Genomic DNA, 21,349 nt, shown 5'->3' on the forward strand with positions numbered 1-21,349 from the left:
GCAAAGCTGACAGCTCACTCCTCACTGACACACAATGTTTTCTTGGCTTCTAGAATGATGTTGCCTCCTGGCTTTCTTCCTCCCTCGCTGGTACTTCCCTGTGGTCGCCCCCGGGGCTGGGTCTTCCTGATCTCCCTCAGCTCTGAATGCTGCAGTGCCCCAGTGTTAGTCTCTGGTTGTCAGCTCTCTCTCTCTACTCCTTCCCTTGGTGACCACATTTAGATTTGCGACTCTAAAACCATACATACAGTGAAGTTTCTCAAAAATATACCTCAAATGGACCTCCTTCCCTAAACTCCAGAAGGACCATGTTGAGAAAGTAGACAAGCTGAGGTATATTCTGGAATAGGGCTAGTTGAATTTATTAGGATTGGACACTGGCATAAGGGAAAAAGCAGCAAGGAGGAACAATCTCTGTATTACCACAGTTTCTATAATGGTGCTCATTTCAAGGATTCCTAGATTTAAGCACTTTTCTCAGAAAATTCTTTAACTAAAACATACTGGATCTTCTTCCTATAACACACAAAGCCTCTCTGGAAAAATTATTTTACATAGGATCCATGAGAGTAAGAGAACTTGTCTGAGGTATTCATTGTCGTATTCTCAGCATTTAGAGCCATGGCTAGTACTTCCTGGCACATGCAACCTACTTTACGAGGTTTATTGAATGACTGAATGGTATCTCCCACATTGTCCCCTGGCATGTTGCCTCTTTAACTAACATTTTATATAGATCATTAACTCTTTCATTCCACTTATTTCCTGCAGGTCAAAAATACCTGCTGTAGGGCTCAGAATGATTCCCATCTCCTGGTATTCACAACTTGATATAATCCTCTCCCCTTTAGTGTAGGCTGGATCTAGTTGACTTGCTTATAATGACCAGAATAGACAAAAGTGATAGGATACCACTTCTGTGACTAGAGTACAAAAGATTGATTTCCATTGTGCTGTTTTTTTCTCTCCCTGGATCTTCTTGCATGCTTGTTCTCATGGAAAGGGTCACCTGGAAAGGAACTGAGGGTTGTTGCTGGCCATTAGCCAGAAAGGAACTAAGGCCCTCAGTCCAACTGCCCATGAGGAACTCATCCTTCCAACAACCACTGGATGAGCCTGGAAACAAATTCTGTCCCAGCTGAACCTTGAGATGACTGTGGCCCCCACACACACCTTGATTAAGGCCTTGTGAGAGACACTGAGCTGGCACCATGGCTGCTGCCTCATGACCAGTTCTGAAACACAGTGCCCAACTAAACTGTGCCTGGATCTCTGACTCACAGAAACTATGAGAAAATAAATGTGTGTTAGTTTACCTCATTAAGTTTTGTTACACAGCAATGAGTAACTAATACACTACACTTCTACCTGATATAATGAAGAGAGTAACCAGAGTTCAAATTCTGACTATAACTTCCCAGTCCTGTGGTTTTTGGGGTTTCCCCTTGACTGTCCCAACTTAAAGCCTTACTTTCAATATTTTTTTAAATAGTGAAAAAAAATTGAAATAAAAAATATTGAAAAGAAAGTGGGGATACTACCAGATAAGGATATCTAAGGAATAAACGGCATTTCATAATTCATATAGAGAACCCAGTCAGAGTCTAGCACATTGTAGGCAATTAATAAATAATAGTTTAAATCTGAGATCACACATGTCTCTCACTCAATTATCCTAATAGGAGTCCCTTTAAGTCACTTTTTTTGGTGGATGGAGTTTAAAATATTAAATTTAAAACAAAAATAAAAACAGTGAAGTAAAATTGTAACAAGTGAGGAAACAAAAATATTTGAAAAATGTTTCCTATAAATTACTGAGTTTTATCTGTCATTTGAAAGAAATAACTTTTAAAAAACTGTAAGATAGATGTGAAGGGAAGATGGCAGCGCAAGAGGTGATTCAGAGAATTCCTCCCAAATCCACATATAGTGTGAAAATATAGTTAATAGAGCTAGCCCTAAAACAGCAACAGGAAAGAAGGCTGCACCAGACTGCATACAAACCTCACAAACAGAGCAGACATCACAAAACACGGTAATGGAGGAAAGCCTTGATCTGGTGGGACCCAAGTCCTTCCCCTACTCCAGCTCATGGGCAGGAGGAAGAGAAATGGATCAGGGAGGGAGTGGAAGCCTAGAACTGCTGAACACCCAGCCCTGGAGGTCTGCTTTGGACCACAGAACTACACTGTGTGGTGCTCTGGAGGTTGCTGGGGTTGGGGAGCTGGGTCAGGTGGAGTGCTTAAGAGACTGAGATTCCGGCCATTTGTGGAGAACAGGGATCCACATCCAGCCACTCTGGGACAAAGTAAAGGCTAATGATCAGAGAGGCTTCCTAGCAGCAAGAGGGCTGCTGAAGGGGTGGGGTTTGCATGGAGCTTGCTATGGGGGAAAAGGCATAGGTGGACAAGGCTGTCTGGGTGTGCTCTGCCCAGCAGGTTGGGAACTCTGAGGAGCTTCAAGTGCCCCATTCCCCTGGCTGCCTACTCAGCTCCGAGGTTCCCCACTGTGACACACAGCCTGCTGCACTTTCCTCCTGGCCTGCTGGCACCAGCTTGCAAACCGGCAGTCACTCCACTGGCATCAGGCCAGCCAGAGAGAGGCCCTGCCTATAACAGCTAGAGACACGAAGCACAGAGGCTTATACCTGTGTGCTTGGCCCACTGGCTTTGATACTGGAGACAGGTACTGTAGCCAGGAATCAGGAAACAGCTCTTTCCTGCCCCCAGGCACCAGCACCACTCCCCTACGACCCCCAACCTCACTCTAGGGGATGACCAGCTCTAGAGACTGGAGCTTCTGGGCACTAGAGGGCACCACATAGAATTATGAAACATCAAAGGAACCTGGTTCAGAAAAATATCACTAACCCAAGAAAAAGGGCCAAATGAAACTGAACTCACCAATCTTCGTGAAAGCAAGTTCAAAATAAATATCATAAACATGCTTATGGAGGTACAGAAAAATATTCAAGAACTCAGGAATGAATTTAAGATGGAGATTCAATCATTAACAATTCTATATCTGAAATGAAACATACAATGGAGGGATTTAAAAGCAGATTAGAAGTAGTAAAAGAGACGGTACATGGAATAGAAATTAGAGAAGAGGAATACAAAAAAGCTGAGGCACACAGAGTAAAAAGGATCTCTAAGAATGAAAGAATATTGAGAGAACTGTGTGACCAATCCAAACAGAACAATATCTGCATTATAGGGGTACCAGAAGTAGAAGAGAGAGAAAAAGGGATAGAAAGTGTTATTGAGGAGGTAATTGCAGAAAACTTCCCCAATCTGGGAAAGGAGATAGTCTCTCAGGCCATGGAGGTGCACAGATCTCCCAAAACAAGGGAACCAAGGAAGACAACATCAAGATATATAATAATTAAAATGGCAAACTCAAGAATAAAGACAGAATTTTAAAAGCAGCTAGAGAGAGAAAAAACATCATATACAAAGGAAAACTCATCAGGCTATCATCAGATTTCTAACAGAAACCTTACAGGCCAGAAGGAAGTGGAATGATATACTTAATGCAATGAAGCACAAGGGCCTCGAACGAAGAATATGCTACCTGACAAGGTTATCGTTTAAATTTGAAGGAGGGATTAAACAATTTGAAGGAGGGATTAAACAATTTTCAGATAAGCAAAAGCTGAGAGAATTTACCTCCCACAAACCACCTCTACAGTGCATTTTTGGAGGGACTGCTATAGATGGATATATTCCTAAGGCTAAATAGATGTAACAAGGAGAAATAAAACCACAGCAAAGTAGAACAATTAATTACTAAGCAGATGCAAAATCAAATCAACTACCCCCAAAGTCAATCAACAGATAGACAAAGAGCACAGAATATGATACCTAATATATAAAGAATGAAGGAGGAAAAAAAAGAACCTTTAGGTTGTGTTTGTAACAGCATACAAAGTGAATTAAATTAATCTATTAGATAGTAAGGGAATTACCCGTGAACCTTTGGTAACCACGAATCTAAAGCCTACAATGGCAATAAGTACATACCTATGGATAATCACCCTAAATGTAAATGGTCTGAATGCACCAATCAAAGACATAAGAGTCACTGAATGGATAAAAAAACAAGACCCATAAATATGCTGCCTACAAGAGATTCACTTCAAACTCAAAGACATACACAGACTGAAAGTAAAGGGACGGAATAAGATATTTCATGCAACTAATAGGGAGAAAAAAGCAGGAGTTGCAGTATTTGTATCAGACAAATTAGACTTCAAAACAAAGAAAGTAACAAGAGACAAAGAAGGACATTACATAATGATAAAGGGGTCAGTGCAACAAGAGGATGTAACTATTATAAATATCTATGCACCCAACACAGGAGAACCTACATATGTGAAACAAATACTAACAGAAGAAAGGGGGAAATAGAATACAATGCATTCATTTTAGAAGACTTCAACACACCATTCACTCTAAAGGACAGATCAACCAGATAGAAATAAGTAAAGAGACAGAGGCACTGAACAATGTATTAGAACAGATGGGCCTAACAGACATCTACAGAACACTTCAACCAAAAGCAACAGGATACACATTCTTCTCAAGTGCACACGGAATATTTTTAAGAATAGATCATATACTGGGCCATAAAAAGAGCCTCAGTGAATTAAAAGATTGAAATTGTACCAACCAGCTTCTCAGATCACAAAGGTATGAAACTAGAAATAAACTACACAAAGAAAACAAAAAAAGCCCACAAACACATGGAGGCTTAAGAACATGCTCCTAAATAATCAATGGATCAATGATCAAATAAAAACAGAGATCAAGCAATATATGGAGATAAATGACAACAATAATTCAACACCGCAAAAATCTGTGGGACACAGTGAAGGCCATGCTAAGAGGGAAGTATACTGCAAGACAGGCCTACCTCAGGAAAGAAGAACAATCCCCAATGAACAGTCTAATCTCAGAATTAATGAAACTAGAAAAGGAAGAACAAATTAGGCCCAAAGTCAGTAGCAGGAGGAATATAATAAAGATTAGAGTAGAAATAAATAAAATTGAGAAGAATAAAACAATAGAAAGAATCAATGAAAGCAAGAGCTGGTTATTTGAGAAAATAAACAAAATAGATAAACCCTAACCAGACTTATCAAAAATAAAGAGAGTCTACACCCATAAACAGAATCAGAAATGAGAAAGGAAAAATCACTACAAACAGCACAGAAATACAAACAATTATGAGAGAATATTATGAAAAATTATATGGTAACAAACTGGATAACCTAGAAGAAATGGAGAACTTTCTAGAAAAATACAACCTTCCAAGGATGACCCAGAAAGAAACAGAAAATCTGAACAGACCAATTACCAGCAAAGAAATTGAATAGGTAATCAAAAAACTACCTAAGAACAAAACCCCCATACCAGATGGTTTCACCACTGAATTTTATCAAACGTTTAGTGAAGACCTAATACCCATCATTCTTAGAGATTTCCAAAAAGTAGAAAAAGAGGGAATACTCCCAAACTCATTCCACGAGGCCAACATCACTCTAATGCCAAAACCAGGCAAAGACACCACAAAAAAAGAAAATTACAGACCAATATCCCTGATGAACATAGATGCAAAAATACTCAACAAAATATTAGCAAACCGAATTCAAAAATACATCAAAAAGATCACCCATCATGATCAAGTTGGATTCATCCCAGGAATGCAAGGATGGTACACCATTTGAAAATCCATCAACATCATCTGCCACATCAACAAAAAGAAGGACAAAAATCACATGATCATTTCCACAGATGCTGAAAAAGCATTCAACAAAATCCAACATCCATTCATGATAACAACTCTCAACAAAATAGGTACAGACGGCAACTACCTCAAAATAATAAAGGCCATATATGACAATCCCATAGCCAACATTATACTTAACGGCGAGAAGATGAAAGCTTTTCCTTTAAGACTGGGAACAAGGAAGGATGCTCACTCTCCCCACTTTTATTCAACATAGTTCTGCAGGTCCTAGCCACAGGAATCAGACAACACAAAGAAATAAAAGGCATCCAGATTGGTAAGGAAGAAGTCAAACTGTCCCTGTTTGCAGATGACATGATATTGTATATAAAAAACCCTACCCCACTCCAACACTACTAGAACTAATATCTGAATGCAGCAAAGTTGCGGGATACAAAATTAATACACAGAAATCTGTTGCATTCCTATACACTAACAATGAACTAGCAGAAAGAGAAATCAGCAAAACAATTCCATTCACAATCACATCCAAAAGAATAAAATACCTAGGAATAAACCTAACCAAGGAAGTGAAAGACCTACACTTTGAAAACTACAAGACACTCATGACAGAAACTAAAGAAGATACCAATAAATGGAAAAATATCCCGTGCTCATGGATAGGAAGAATTAATATTGTCAAAATGGCCATCCTACCTAAAGCAATCTAAAAATTCAGTGCAATCCCTATCAAAATACCAACAGCATTCTTCAATGAACTAGAGCAAATAGTTCTAAAATTCATATGGAACCACTAAAGACCACGAATAGCCAAAGCAAACCTGAGAAGGAAGAATAAAGCAGAGGGAATTATGCTCCCTGACTTCAAGTTCTACTAGAAAGTCACAGAAATCAAGACAATTTGGTACTGGCACAAGAACAGACCCATGCACCAATGGAACAGACTAGAGAGCCCAGATATAAACCCAAGCATATATGGTCAATTAATATACAATAAAGGAGCCATGGATATACAGTGGGGAAATGACAACCTCTTCAACAGCTGGTGTTGGCAAAACTGGACAGCTACATGCAAGAGAATGAAACTGGATTATTGTTTAACCCCATACACAAAAGTAAACTCAAAGTGGATCAAATACTTGAATATAAGTCATCAAACCATAAAACTCTTAGAAAAAAACATTAGGCAAAAATCTCCTGGACATAAACATGAGTGACTTCTTCATGAACATATCTCCCTGGACAAGGAAAACAAAAGCAAAAATGAACAAGTGGGACTATATCAAGCTGAAAAGCCTTTGTACAGCAAAGGACACCATCAATAAAACAAAAAGGTACCGTACAGTATGGGAGAATATATTCATAAATGACAGATCCGATAAAGGGTTGACATCCAAAATATATAAAGAGCTCAGGCACCTCAACAAACAAAAAGCAAATAATCCAATTAAAAAATGGGCAGAGGAGCTGAACAGTTCTCCAAAGAAGAAATTCAGATGGCCAACAGACACATGAAAAGATGCTCCACGTCGCTTGTCATCAGAGAAATGCAAATTAAAACCACAATGAGATATCACCTCACACCAGTAAGGATGGCTACCATCCAAAAGACAAACAACAATAAATGTTGGCGAGGTTGCGGAGAAAGGGGAACCCTCCTACACTGCTGGTGGGAATGCAAATTAGTTCAGCCATTGTGGAAAGCAGTATGGAGGTTCCTGAAAAAGCTCAAAATAGAAATACCATTTGACCCAGGAATTCCACTTCTAGGAATTTGCCCTAAGAATGCAGCAGTTCCAGTTTGAAAAAGACAGATGTACCCCTGTGTTTATTGCAGCACTATTTATAATAGCCAAGAAACGGAAGCAACCTAAGTGTCCATCAATAGATGAATGGATAAAGAAGATGTGGTACATATACACAGTGGAATATTATTCAGCCACAAGAAGAAAACAAATCCTACCATTTGCAACAACATGGATGGAGCTAGAGGGTATTATTCTCAGTGAAATAAGCCAGGCAGAGAAAGTCAAGTACCAAATGATTTCACTCATATGTGGAGTGTAAGAACAAAGAAAAACTGAAGGAACAAAACAGCAGCAGAATCACAGAACCCAAGATTGGACTAACAGTTACCAAAGGGAAAGGAACTGGGCAGGAGGGTTGGGAAGGGAGGCATAAGGGAAGGGAAAAAGAAAGGGGGTCTTACAATTACCATGTATAGTGTGGGGGGGGCATAGGGAGGGATGTGCAACAGAGAAGACAAGTAGTGAGTCTACAGCATCTTACTACGTTGATGGACAGTGACTGTAATGGGGTTTGTGGGGGGACTTGGTGAAGGGGGGAGTCTAGTAACCATAATGTTCTTCATGTAATTGTAGATTAATTATAATAAAATGAATTAAAAAATAAAAAATAAAAAACATAGGCAAAAATCTCTTGGACATAAACATGAGCAACTTCTTCATGAACATATCTCCCCAGGCAAGGGAAACAAAAGCAAAAATAAACAAGTGGGACTATATCAAACTAAAAAGGTCTGTACAGCAAAGGACACCCTCAGAAGAACATAAAGACAACCTACAGTATGGGAGAATATATTCATAAATGACATATCAGATAAGCAGTTGACATCCAAATTATAAAAAGAACTCATGCACCTCAACAAACAAAAAGCAAATAAGCCAATTAAAAAATGGGCAGAGGAGCTGAAGACACTTCTCCAAAGAAGAAATTCAGATGGCCAACAGGCAACATGAAAAGATGCTCCACATAGTGAATCATCAGAGAAATGCAAATTAAAACCACAATGAGATATCACCTCACACCTGTTAGGATGTCCAACATCCAAAACACAAACAACAACAAATGTTGGTGAGGATGTGGAGAAAGGGGAACCCTCCTACAATGCTGATGGGAATATAAATTAGTTCAACCATTGTGGAAAGCAGTATGACAGTTTCTGAAAAAACTGAAATAGAAATATCATTTGACCCAGGAATTCCACTCCTAGGAATTTACCCTAAGAATGCAGCAGCCCAGTTTGAAAAAGACATATGCACCCCTATGTTTATCACAGCACTCTTTACAATAGTCAAGAAATGGAAACAATCTAAGTGTCCATCAGTAGATGAATGGATAAAGAAGATGTGCTACATATACACAATGGAATATTATTCAGCCATAAGAAAACAAATCCTACCATTTACAACAACATGGATGGAGCTAGAGGGTATTATGCTCAGTGAAATAAGCCAGGCGGAGAAAGACAAGTACCAAATGATTTCACTTATCTGTGGAGTATAAGAACAAAGCAAAAACTGAAGGAACAAAACAGGAGCAGACTCACAAAGCCCAAGAATGGACTAACAGTTACGAAAGGGAAAGGGACTGGGGAGGATGGGTGGGAAGGAAGGGACAAGGGGGAAAAAGGGACATCCTGATTAGCACGTATAACATAGGCGGGTGGGGACACGGGGAAGGCAGTATAACACAGAGATGACAAGTAGTGATTCTACAGCATCTTACTACATTGATGCACAGTGACTGTAATGGGGCATGTGGCGGGGACTTGATAATAGGGGGAGTCTAGTAACCATAATGTTGTTCATGTAATTGTAGAGCAATGGTAGCAAAACAAAAACAAAACTGTAAGATACATACTTTGTCAGCAGCTATCTCAGGAAGAGACTCTTCAATGCCAAGTTCTCGTCGTCTTTCAGCCCTAACTTCTGCATAACTATAAAACGAAAAAAAACCCAGAACTTCAGTATTTGATCATTCATGTAAAATACCGAAGAGGTACAACCTCTCAGTGTTATTTATGTCTTACTTGCTCATCATTAATTCCAGATTATTTGCTATGTGCTACACAAAACCAAACATTCCTATAGTATACTATCTTAATTTTTCTAGTTATCTCAAAAGTTGTATATGCTACTGTAAACGGTCCATAATTACACAGTACTTAAATAAAAGAAAAATATGCTTATCTATTCCACTTGTTCCCCTTCCATGACTGACTTTGGAACATAAAAGACCTTTGCAACTTCTACTCTAAATGATAAAATTTATGTCAAGAATTATATATATCTACATATATTCTATTTCTATATATACCTTTAAGTAAATTTAATATATTGAAACTGTATCAAAAATGGTGAAAAAAATCACTTAGTTCATTAACAAGTCATGCATAAAAATTACATTGCCAATATCATAATCAATGTTTCTGTAATTCAGAAATTGTGTAAAGAATTATTAAGAATTATTACCTTACTACAGTGTGAGTACAAACAATAAACTCTGGCCTTGAATTCCACTGATGATAAGTGATATAATAATGAGTCTGAAGCCAAATCCACTGTTGTCCTTTGGTCAGGAACCTATAATAACATGATTTGCCTTTCCCATATTGCATTACTAAGAAGAAAAGAGGAAAATATTTTTTATTCATATTATTACCTATGAATCTGGGGTTTTTAGCCCCATGATATTGATTTATCATTTACATATAAATATATATACATATACAATTCTTCTTGCTTTTCAGTATTTTATTATAAGTAAATGCTATTCTGTAGCGATAGCTTAAGGTTCCAAGTAATGAAATAAGATATCTTTCACAGTGCCAACTAGTAGCCAGTTACTGCTGATCTTAATAACTTTTCATACACAAGAAATTTCAAAATACTTAGGAATAAATTATTCACATATTCACTTTCTCCTGCCAAGACATACTGAGGGTAACAGAAATAAGTAATCACACCCGAGTTTTTTCCCCACAGATATCCTGGCAGGTACGGCATCTCTGAAGTATTTAATTCTAAACTATAACGAACATCAGAATAACTTAATTTTTTGAAGTAATTGATAAATACAGCATTTCCCAAAACATTCTCTGTAGATTATAAATTCTGAAGTCTTTTAATAGATATTAAGCAAAAAAATGGTCTTGTGGTTAAATAAATTTTTAAAACTTTGTTAAGCAGGTTTATTTAGTGTTTTCAAAATTCTAAGTATGCTCATGTATGTCAAGATTCTTGGGGTGAGGTATGGAGATTTATTTCAAAGTGTTTCCCATTCTTCTTTGACCATAAAATCTGTTCTTAATGGACCAATAGTCTATGCAACAAACCTTAGCAAATATGGTTCAAGAATCTCTATCTTATCTATCTAGTCTATCTCCCTCCCTCCATCTCCCTCTCCTCCCCCCATACTTCAGGGAGGAAACCAAGGTCTACAAACTTTAAATTGCTCATCCAAAATTACCCAGCTAGTTAATAGAAGTGTCAGATCTTTTCGATACATCATGGGGCTTGGTGTTTATATAATTTAGAGGGAATAACTTTTTTATGCTGAAATGACTACTTTGAAATCTCCCATGAAGTTGATGCTATTATATAACATGCTTTATTTTCATACAGAGAGGTTTATTAGACCAGCCTAAAACAACATGAAAGTACCTTATATATCTAAATAAGCTCTAGTGGACATCCAAGATGGTAGGATTTTGGGAGGAAGAGCAGAGAAGTAAATAAAACCTATTATTAAATCAAATTTCTGAAACAAAGAATAAACAGCATGTGGTAAAGGGAGTAGGTCTAGACTCTGATTTTGTCTCTGCCACCAATGAAATGAGTTATGGAATTGTGAGTAAACTACTTCACTTTACATGTCTTTGTTTACTAGGGGACATAATAACAGTGTCTACTTTCTAGAACTGTGGTGGTGAGTGACAGAGGTAACTGTGGTGATGAGTGACATAACTGTTCCTGCTGCTAAAACAGTAACAGCAGGGAACATTAACCACACACTCACTGTGAGCATTGTAAAAGAGATTCTTTCTAAAATGTGTGCCTATCTCCTGGGTACTTACATGCCTGGAAATCAAAATTTATGAAATACTGTTTTAATATTTTGACATACTATTACAATTTTCAAAGGCATCTACTTCTCTTACTCCCAATGTATAGCTAAAACACTCCTGAACAAGGTTTATTAGATGCCATAAACCTGTACTTATTATTGATGGAAATATGTAAAATAGGAATAAGTTTAATTTAAATTTGATCTAACATTACTACTGGATTGGTTATAAAGTAAAATCTTCCAGTACTTTTCAAAAGCAAAAGAATGGTTATAAGTTTGCATTTTACCACCTTCTATTAATATTCTAGTTATTTGTATGATTAAAAACAGTATTATTACCAGAAATATTAAAATCTACTTACAGTGCTCATGACATTTTGCCAAATTTTCTAGGTCATCCACATGATAATAATCATAGCCTGATGTTCCCAGAACTTCAAATGGCAAATATCCTATTATAGGTGGTGCCCTAAATTATATATAAAAAAACATTGTAACTTTTTCCATAATAAGAAATAACCCAACTATAAACCAATTTTGGGAGGAACCTTAATTTTTTGAAAAGTGGATAACAGATTTGAACATCCTGATTAAAAGTGTTTGTCCTTGAAAACCATTTATTTCAAGAATTATATGATTATTACCTTTTTATTGGAGTTTAAAAATGGAGTTACCTGTGATCTAGAAATAGGAACTTCCATTCTAAACTATGTCTAGATGTAAACTCTTCATTAGGTTCTTCAACCGTGCACATTTCCTACAAATAAATAATTAAAATTTAGAATTGCTTTTCTATGTCCTTAGAAAAATCCTAAACATTACTAGCCATAAAAGACATTATTAGGTTAAGTTTTCCCTAAAAATTTTTTAACACATTTTAATTTACTAGTACTAAGGAATGTGGCAATACATAGATGCAGGCTTCTGGGGAGTACCTCTCATTCAATACATTTCTCTATTCACTGATAGGCCTATAAGCCCTAATTCTGAATTCAGATCTCTCTTCTGAATTATAGTTCCATATTTCTAATTGTTTGGATGTCCCCACACATCACAAACTCAGTATGTCCTGAAATAAACTGCCTTACTCCTCTTACACAGTTACACAATTTTCTATCTCATTAATGGAGGCATACTTGTGTTGTGCCATCAGACTAGAAATGATAAATCATAACACACTCTTTTATTTTCACCCTTCACCGTCTAAATGGCTACTAAACACTTTCACCTTCTAAGTTCTAAAAAAATCTGTATGATCCCACCCATCTTCAGGGTCTAAGTTTAGACTCTAGACCCTTGCCATCATTGGCTCACATTGCTGCCATTGGTTTTCCCTGTCCTTCAACTCATCTTTTATTCTGGCCACAATTACCTTATTATGTAACTTCCCTGCTTAAAAACCTTAATGGTTTCTCATTCTGTTAGGGTAAAGTTTAAACTCCTCAGCATGGAGAAACAAACAAGAAAGAAATACATTTCATTTCTGACCTCTGCTTAGCTTTCTTTTCCAAACTCATCTCCCACTAACCATATGCCTTCTACACACACAACCCTAGAAGCTAGTCATACTCAATGTATTCCAACCTGCCTCTGTGTCCCTCAGGGACCTTCTGTAGTATAATGTAGTGATTAAGAGTTTGGGATTTGATAGAAAAAACATTAGAATCAATCCCAGTTCTACCACTTAGGAGCTGCAACTTTGAGCAAGTAACTAACTTCCTAAAGCCTCAGTTTCCTTGTATATAAAATAGGGATCATACTAGCAACTACCTTATAGAATTGTTGGAAGAATTAAATGAGATAAGGCATGTAAAGTATACAGCATGTAGTGAGCACTCAATAAATGTTAGCCACTGCTATTATTTCCTAAGACCAAAACAAGCAGAGTAAGAATGGTCTGATAGCCTCTAACTGCTAATTCAATACATACTCTGTCCTATAATGCAGTGTCTCCTTAAATCTAAAATTTCAGCCTGGTTTATTTCCAGTCACTTCCTAGTGGTTGAACGCTTTCATTTTCCCACTTCTCTACTAATCATCTGCTTATTGGACCCAGGTAATAAAGATAAATTATTTAATTGAATTTTAAAATGGAAAAGGTAAATTATATGCAGTAAAAAGCCACTTGTATATTTCTACAGAAAATTTCAAAAGCTGAATTTTAAAACTGGCTAGATTTTTGGCCTTTTCGCTTTAATGAAGATTGTGAATTACACAAAAAAGCACCCTAAAATTTTGCAGAAAAGCAGGATAACGGTGATATATAACCTCTAGTTAACTGCAAAGGATATATACTAAAAAATTAGTTAACAGTTTGATGACTGCCTTGATAACTCATTATTTCCTTTAAACTTATCATGATAATGTACATTTAATGACTCATGGTCACTACTACTACAATGTTTACATGAAGTTTTAGTTAGTTTTTGGAAACAACAAAAAAATCACATAACAATAGTTCTCATGATATGAAATAAAATCCCCTTTGGAAACTAAAATTAGAAATATACCTTGATGAACTGAGGTGTAGCTAATCTGACAGTAGCTACAAAACACACTCTATCATCATAAGAAGGCCTGTGGGAGCGTTGTATAGTTCCTTCAAAGCCATTGTGTGAAGTGGATACTAGAACAATTAGGAAATATACATCATTAGTTACTCCAGTAAAATCTAGTTTTTACTGATGTTTAAGCATCACTGTTTTTAAGAACTTAGAACACCAACTTAAAATACATTGTAAGAGAAGCATTTTAACTTACCACTGTTTAAAGACTTGAAATTTCCTATAAATTTCACATATTCATAGGTAGATGGCTCCTTAGGGTCTATTGTTCCTCGAAGCATGTGACAACAGAATTCTAACTGGTTTTTTGCTAAAATAAGAGAAAAATTACATTTCTGATTTATTACAATGCATATCATATGAAATAAGATTATAAATGTTGTATAAGTTTAAAATCATTATTTTCACCAACAGAAGTCCTCAGTTACATTTTATTTAGTCCATAAAGGTAGAGTGCCTTTGGGAAATGATCTTACCTTTCCTTAATGGAGAAAACAGATCTTCTGACACAAGCAAACCTATGTTTCCTCATTTTTATTCTGTCCTTACCTCTCATTCTTCACTGTAACTTCAAAGAAATGTTTTGCTCCCCATTCTAAAGCTAATGCTTCTATTCCTATCCGGAACAGGATATTCAAGTCATTTATTCAGTTATCTATTCAGAATAACCATTCGTATCTTCTCTAGGACTATGGCAGCACAACTATTCATTCCTGTAGTATCCACATCCTTTCTTCCTTGAGTCCTTACTTTCTACTTTTAGAGACGTTCAGGTCTTTCCATCTGAAGCAAACAAAGGTTTTTCATTTTATTCTTTTTTAGTATCATAGATCTTCCTGTTCATTTCATGCTCTAGTTTCCATATACTCATTTCCCTGAACTTCATGAAATTTGGCTTTTGTCCTCACACCTCTATAGAAATTGCTCTTCAAAAAAGCATGAACACTTGTATTGTTAACTTCAATGATCTTTCCTCATTTTTTCTACCACCTGTTCTTAAAACTCATGTCTTCATTCCACAGCAAGAAACTTACCTTCCTATGTTATCAACTATTTCTATCTCTTCTGTTAATCAAACTCTGGGCATTTACAAAAATTCTTTTGATCTTGATCTTCTGTTCACCTTTATAAGCTCACTGGTATTGGTAAACTTATTTATTCCTATATCTCTCTCCCTAATTCTAACATTTTAGGTATGACAAAATCTCATACCAGTATTCGCTTTCAGGATATTTCTATTTGATTATCCCATCAGAAACTTAAAACTCAAAATATTTGAATTTACCCCTCTATGTTCCTAAGCCAATTGTTCTTCCTCTTTGTCCCAAGTGTGCTAATCTCCCAAATTAGAAACTGTTATCAGTGTGGTCTCTTCCTATCACAAGCCCCCAAACTAATCTGTCTCCAGGATCTGCTATTTACTCCACCAAGAAAGCTTTCAAAAGTCATTTTTCCAACTAAGCATCCAGTAACACCAATTTAGTACAGATGCAAATTACCTTGCATCTAGGTAACTGCAAAAATGTATTCTTCATGCCTCCATATTCCTGCCACTCAGATTCAATCTTGCCTACTACTTTCAGGCTAACATTACTTTCATCATTATTATTTCAGCACTCAAGGACTAGCAATACACCCCCTTCACTCATGGCATGAAACTCACTCTTCTGTCTTCATGAATGGCTTTATCCTCAAACTCAACAGGTTCAAAATCCAACTACTTTCCTCCTAAAGCCTTCCTACCAATGACCCTTGGCTACTTGGGTCGCCTGTGCCTAGCTCCTGTCCCACCAATTTTATCTCCTCATCATTCACATACACGCTTTCCTCTCCATCCTCGTGCCGACTGCCGTCCTTTTTATTTCCAGTCTAGTCCTTTTCAAAATTTTCCACTTGGGAGATTTTTTTTTCAGGCCAGAAAACCACACAAATCCCCTTTCACTGACTCTTCACTATGTAAAAAATAAAAATCAATCTCCTTACAGTAAAATATTAGCTCCTATTTCCTTTTCTAGACACAAATCACACCACCTGTACTGCCTCAATTTTCCAAGCAATTTTCTCTCTTAAGTGACGTTATTCCTTTGGCATGAAGCACTTTTTTCTGGGGAAATAACTTTTTTGTATCAGCAGTTTTACTAGGGGATTATCAAGTTACTTAAGGCTTTTCTCTATCAGAAAGTATTGTTGCCAGCCTTAACTCTTATCTTGGAGGTAGAAGCCAAAGGTTTATTTTCTACCAGAGACTCTCATTCAGCTCTCCAGCAAGTTCTGCCCTTAGGGAGATCTTTAAAGCAGACTCCTTCTTTGATCACCTCTTGCTATATCCCAAGGTTTCAGCTTTCTAATTCTTCTCTCCTTGCTCTATATATTTACCCCATGCAATGTTATTCAATCCATGACTTCAAATACTATTTTTGGTTTTTAAGCAATTATAAATAGGCTTCAAATAGATTATCCTGTTCTCTAGTTCTTCTATACTGTACTCTAGTTCTCAAATGACAGGCTATTCATTCCTATCAAAGATATACATTCATACATACTTATACATCTATGTGTGCCCTCAATTCTTGGACAGCTAGTGTGCTATAGAATTTAAGGGTTCAAAATACATGAAACGTTAAATTTATTAAGTATTACCAGAAAAGTCAGAATTTTTGAGTCATGAAAAAAGTGATTAAAGAATATGTCCAACAACTGATGGTCAAATACAGTGTTTTAATAATTTCAGATTTTACATAGGGTAATTTAGTGAAGAAAATGAAGTATTCTGGTCAAATTAATTTGTCCAGTGAATCTTGAAGCAATATCTGATTATACCATAATATTTTGAACTTCTTGAAGGCAGGGACTATTTTTCACTTGACACTTTCATGATACAGCACAAGTGCCTGGAAACATCAGATACATCCAACAAGTGATTGTTTAATTCTATTAAATTTCATTTATTTAATACTTTTTTAAATAGATTTTTTTCCCCCAGAGCTTCAGTGTTCAATTGGTTAATTATGGTGAAAATAAGAATGTTTAATTTTCTCTCATTAAATACAAAAGTTTTTATTGCAAATTAATAAGAATAATTGCCAAGTTCTATTTTTGTGTAGAACACAGTTTTTTTTTTTTAGGTTCTGAAAATGATTCTTTTATTTATTTATTTATTTATTTATTTATTTTTAATTTAATTTTTTATTAAGGCATGATGATATACACTCTTATGAAGGTTTCACATGAAAAAAACAATGTGGTTACTACACTTACCCATATTATCAAGTTCCCACCCATAACCCCAATGCAGTCACTGTCCATCAGTGCAGCAAGTTGCCAGAGATCTACTATGTCCCTTCTCTGTGATACACTGTTCTCCCTGTGATCCCCCACACCATGTGTCCTAAACATAATACCCCTTAGTCCCCTTCTCCCTCCCTCCCCACCTGCCCTCCCACACCCTTCACCTTTGGTAACCACTAGTTTTCTAAAACATAGTTTTAGAGAAAAGCTGTTATAACAAAAAATGGAATTTCAATATACTCTGGAATAGAGTTCAGACTTTTATACAGTTAATTTCATCTCATTTTTAAAAAATATTTCAAATGGATCTAACAGGGTATACAGAATGATGCTATGTGTTAACTTGGTTAAGCATGTCTGTTCAGTTTATAACTCTGTGACAAACTTACAAAAGAAAGGAAAAATACAATCAAATAGTCTTAACTTTGTTTTACTTAACAATTAATACTTACATTTTAAATACTCAGGGGTTAATGAATCCCTTTCCAGCAGATGGGTAGAAAGCATTTTATAAACCTCTGAATGTTCCCCCTCTGGGATAAAATTAAATATACTTTGATCCACAAGATCAGACTGAAAGAGAAATAATAGTAATCTTAGTGATTCAAGAGACATTTATTTTAAAAGTATATAATCATTCTTAAAACATCAGATGACTATATGGCTAATTTTCCATTATCTGTCACAACAGACAAATGTCAAGTTACAGAGCACAGCTCAAAAAACAAGAGTGAGAGGGTAAAAGAAGGTTACCTCTGATACTAGTGTCATCAGATTCATGATCAATATGACATTGAAAGTCTGATAAATTATTTGCAAATAGTTCCACCAAATTCTAACATTCAATATATAGCAAGACTAAGAAAGCTGATCAGAAAAATCTTTACTAAAGATGCTGCCTTCCCATACATCCAGACGCCTAGTGTATTATGACGGACGCACCACAGAAGAGACCCAAAAGGTGGCCACTGGCTGAGGAAGCGGAGATCTGACTCTGATTCATCTCAATCATCCAACGTCCTTTCTTTCTCACCTCACCTTTTCTAGCTACCTATCCTGTATCCCACATCAAAAGTCCTACTTTTAGCTAAACACAGCAACAGCAACAGCAACAAAAAGGTAAATAATGTTAGCATTATAGTCCTCGTGAAAATATGGCTTTAATTACAGTTTCCTGATCAACAGTAACGTGACAAACATCAGGTTGCCTACAATTTGCCATGGCCGTGGAATTAAAAAATGAATAAGACAGTTCCTATTCTTAAGAATCACTGACAACAAAACTTCAGTGACTTCACATTTCCTACCAAATCCAGTCCATTCTCTTGGTTTCTCTTCATTTTCAGACTGCTCTGTGGGATCCTGGGGATACTGCAGTTACGGCTCAAGGACTTTAAAAGCAAATGCAGTGGGCAAGACAAGTGAAGAGAGGCTATGAAGGCAGGGCTCAGGGTCTTTCCCCTGCATTCAGCCAAAGCAGTTCCATATGTTTTAAACACTGTAAAGACTTTGTTAAAAACACAAACAAACAAAAAAATCTCTCAAATACAAAAGGAGAGCCACTAGGGATGGCAAGAGGTGGGAAAGCGGTGTTCTATGACTCTCTGTACAAGCCATACATTTACATTCATTCTTCTGTTCATTCTCCATCACTCTAAGTTCCCTCTATGAAGTGGATAAAATATCATGGCCCTCCCTCTCCACGTATTTGTACCCTCCATCTTTTAACAACCAGTTCAAATTATTTCCTTTAAAAAAGCATTCTCTTAACACCATAATACACAGTAAAAATAATAAAACTTCTTTAGTACTTATTACTCACATCATTCATTTCTCATAAAAATATTTATTAATTAAATTTTAATGTCTATGTCCTGCTACCCCATAAGCAAATAAAAGGGCCCTATTTTTCATACCTTTATCTCCCTTCCTTCAAATTAAGGCACATTACCACTGTGCTTTTGTAAGAGATTTTGTATTAAGAATTATTTGATAAGGTTTAAGTGATAACCACACAAAAATACACCTGCATTTTAATACAGAAATTTTTGAAAGTTTGAAAAACCTGGAGAACAGAGGAATGAACTGAAAATTCAGGCATGAATAAGAAGAAAGGCTACAAAATTGTCTTTTACTGACAAGGTATCAAAATATAAGCTTTGATATTAAAGTAAAAAATAGCCTTGACAGAAAAAAGAGACACCAATTTGAAGAACTAAAATGTTCATTTTGGAAATGAATATAGTTTTCTATGATTAATTATTCTGACAATGTCTTCTACTATTACAGTATATTATGATTTGACCCATGTTACCCTTGCTTTTCCATTTATACATGTAGTGGCTGTTTCATATTCATAGAAGAGTATGAATGGCCAGTATAGAGTCATGTGATCACAGCACTGCTCCCCACCATTCTGCTTCCCCAACATGTGATAATTTGAAATATGAGAGTTGGTAGGCATATATGTAATTTATTAATGTGTGAAACTTACCACTAAAACCACTATACTTAAAATCTCTAAACGGAGCTGACTGTACTTGATGATGCCCTACCATCCACTCAGTTTCCAAAGACAATTCAAAGGCAAGAAAATAAAATGGAGCTCTCTAAATCATTCTACTTCCCTTGATCATTTTCATGAAAAAGAAAGGTGAATCCTGCTGACTGGTATATGACATAAGTCTCCCCCTCTGCTTTCTCTACATTAGGTCAATGTGACCATTCAGAGGAAATGTTTGACTATTACCAAACAAATATATTTTCCCCCCAGGTAGACAACTGACAGTTAAATAATTGCGATAGAGAACAGTTGCTTAAAAGGAACTGAAAACTCCTCCAAAAACATGCCAAATACATGTTGGATATAACATGTTTTTAAACAACTGTACTCCTTATGTACAGGCATAAGGAACAAAAATTCTGGCCCTATCAAATGAGCTTTCATACTCATTATAAAACTATTCAAAAAAATTCTCAATCATATTTCTTCAACTGCCATTTAGACAAAGATTTCACCGATTTTATTAAAACACACTTGTGTTTATATTTTCAAACTACTAACTTAAGGAGAGTAAAAAAGGAAAGACTCATCCACTATCTTAATCGTGGCACCTTTAGTCCAGGACTCTGCTATGCTAATCATCTTCCTTATATTACATGGCTACAAAATTTAATATACACTCTCTCAGGAATAAATTCAGTCAAGTGTGAGGAAATCAAAACTCAGTTTAAAACTTGACAAATTTTAACTGTGTGGTAAAGAGACCCAACTTACGTCGACAATAGAACTGAATTACAGACAATAAAGCCTAATTTAGGGATTTGCTAATGTTTCTTCCCTTCTGGGCAACAGCTAAAACTCTATTTTAGACAAGAAGATATGTATATTAAAATACAAAGAGAGGGACACCACTGTTTTAAACTTTTTGTTTAGCATGTTACAGTTTAATTATTAAGACAACCCAAAACAGAAAAGCATTTTTTCCCTAATTATGTCTGATCCTAAATAAGTATTATTTCACTTTTTCAAAACACGTTTGCATTAATGTTTTCCAACCATCAAATAACATACAATTTAGTAATGTCATTGAAGTGTAGGAAAGTATCCACAGTAACCAGAGAGCAGCAAAAACTGTTTTAATAAGATACTATTAACTCAGTATGGAATGAAATGGGTCTACTGACCCGCAGCAATCTCCTCTGTCCAAATATTCACCTGCCAATCAATGTGCTTTGGCTAACACAAACAATTTAAAAGTTCCAGAAGACGTTAATAACAAAGGAAACTTGCGTATAAGGCATATGGGAACTGTGTACTTCTTGATTTTTTTCTGTAAATCTAAAAAGTACTAAAATAAAAAGTTAAAAAAAAT

The 21,349-nt window shown here is 36.1% G+C and overlaps 1 protein-coding gene across 8 annotated transcripts in view; it reads right to left on the bottom strand.

The window, feature by feature from the left end:
- Positions 1-21,349, bottom strand: part of CLOCK (clock circadian regulator) — a 157,924-nt gene that overhangs the window by 34,450 nt on the left and 102,125 nt on the right. For all 8 annotated transcript variants that reach the window (XR_008997738.1, XM_057502237.1, XM_057502235.1 and 5 more), the window contains 7 exons: positions 17,927-18,047; positions 14,383-14,496; positions 14,133-14,248; positions 12,297-12,379; positions 11,985-12,091; positions 10,026-10,173; positions 9,415-9,490 (listed from right to left, as the gene is read on the bottom strand). Coding sequence is in view for 7 of the 8 variants with exons in the window: in XM_057502237.1 (XP_057358220.1) it covers positions 9,415-9,490; positions 10,026-10,173; positions 11,985-12,091; positions 12,297-12,379; positions 14,133-14,248; positions 14,383-14,496; positions 17,927-18,047 (765 nt within the window). In the remaining variant the exon portion in view is untranslated. The remainder of the gene's footprint in view (positions 1-9,414; positions 9,491-10,025; positions 10,174-11,984; positions 12,092-12,296; positions 12,380-14,132; positions 14,249-14,382; positions 14,497-17,926; positions 18,048-21,349) is intronic.

This window comes from Manis pentadactyla, chromosome 5 (assembly GCF_030020395.1).
Source record: "Manis pentadactyla isolate mManPen7 chromosome 5, mManPen7.hap1, whole genome shotgun sequence".
Taxonomy (NCBI): Eukaryota; Metazoa; Chordata; class Mammalia; order Pholidota; family Manidae; genus Manis; species Manis pentadactyla.